Genomic DNA, 673 nt, shown 5'->3' on the forward strand with positions numbered 1-673 from the left:
ATATTATGGAGGGTGGGGGTCGGGGTTGGTGGGTGCGTGGTTGGGGGTTGGGGTTGGCGCTTGAGCACGGAATCGGCTGGGACGAATAACAGACACGCTCAATGACACACATACAGAAAATGCACATACACATTCCCATGCACGCGCCCACCTCCCCAGAGGGCAGGTCCTCCAGCAAAAAGGTGTCGTCATCCGGCAGCGGCTCAACACCTGGGATGACGGCGACGACCGCGAGGGAGGGGAGGAGCATGAGTGGCGTGGGACAGCAGGACAGGACGACTGAATGGGGCATTAGGAAACGAGGGGAGGGCGGTCCGCAGGGGAAAAGCGGGCAGAAGAAAGGGGGAAAACCTCTTGCAAACCACTCGACATTCAACCCCTGCCGTCTGCGTCTCTGTCACAGCCACCGGCCCCACACCCGTAACCGCGCCGTGTCTCACCTGGGTCGGGCAGCGCGAGGTCCCGCACCCACAGCACGTGGCCCGCGGCCCGCAGGCAGCGCGCGTACAGCGCGTCCGCGATGGCCAGGGAGGGGTCTCCGCCCAGGTCGGCCAGCGGCACGTGCGCGTAGCGCGTCAGCGCCGCGCGCTCCCGCAGCCAGCCGCCGGCGGCGGCGGCGCGGTGGACGGCGCGGCGGGCGGCGCGTAGCTGCCACTGCAGGGCGGGGTAGCTG

At 67.8% G+C, this 673-nt stretch overlaps 1 protein-coding gene across 1 annotated transcript; it reads left to right on the top strand.

Annotated features, from left to right (window-relative positions):
- Positions 1–495: 495 nt before the first annotated feature.
- On the top strand, positions 496–648 carry MNEG_13678 (hypothetical protein; the record flags this gene model as incomplete). The annotated part of the gene is made up of 1 exon (XM_014037849.1): positions 496–648. A coding segment is annotated over one exon (153 nt), but the record flags the coding sequence as incomplete, so codon positions are not given.
- Between the last annotated feature and the right edge of the window lie 25 nt (positions 649–673).

The sequence above is a fragment of the Monoraphidium neglectum genome (assembly GCF_000611645.1).
Source record: "Monoraphidium neglectum strain SAG 48.87 unplaced genomic scaffold scaffold03978, whole genome shotgun sequence".
NCBI lineage: Eukaryota > Viridiplantae > Chlorophyta > Chlorophyceae > Sphaeropleales > Selenastraceae > Monoraphidium > Monoraphidium neglectum.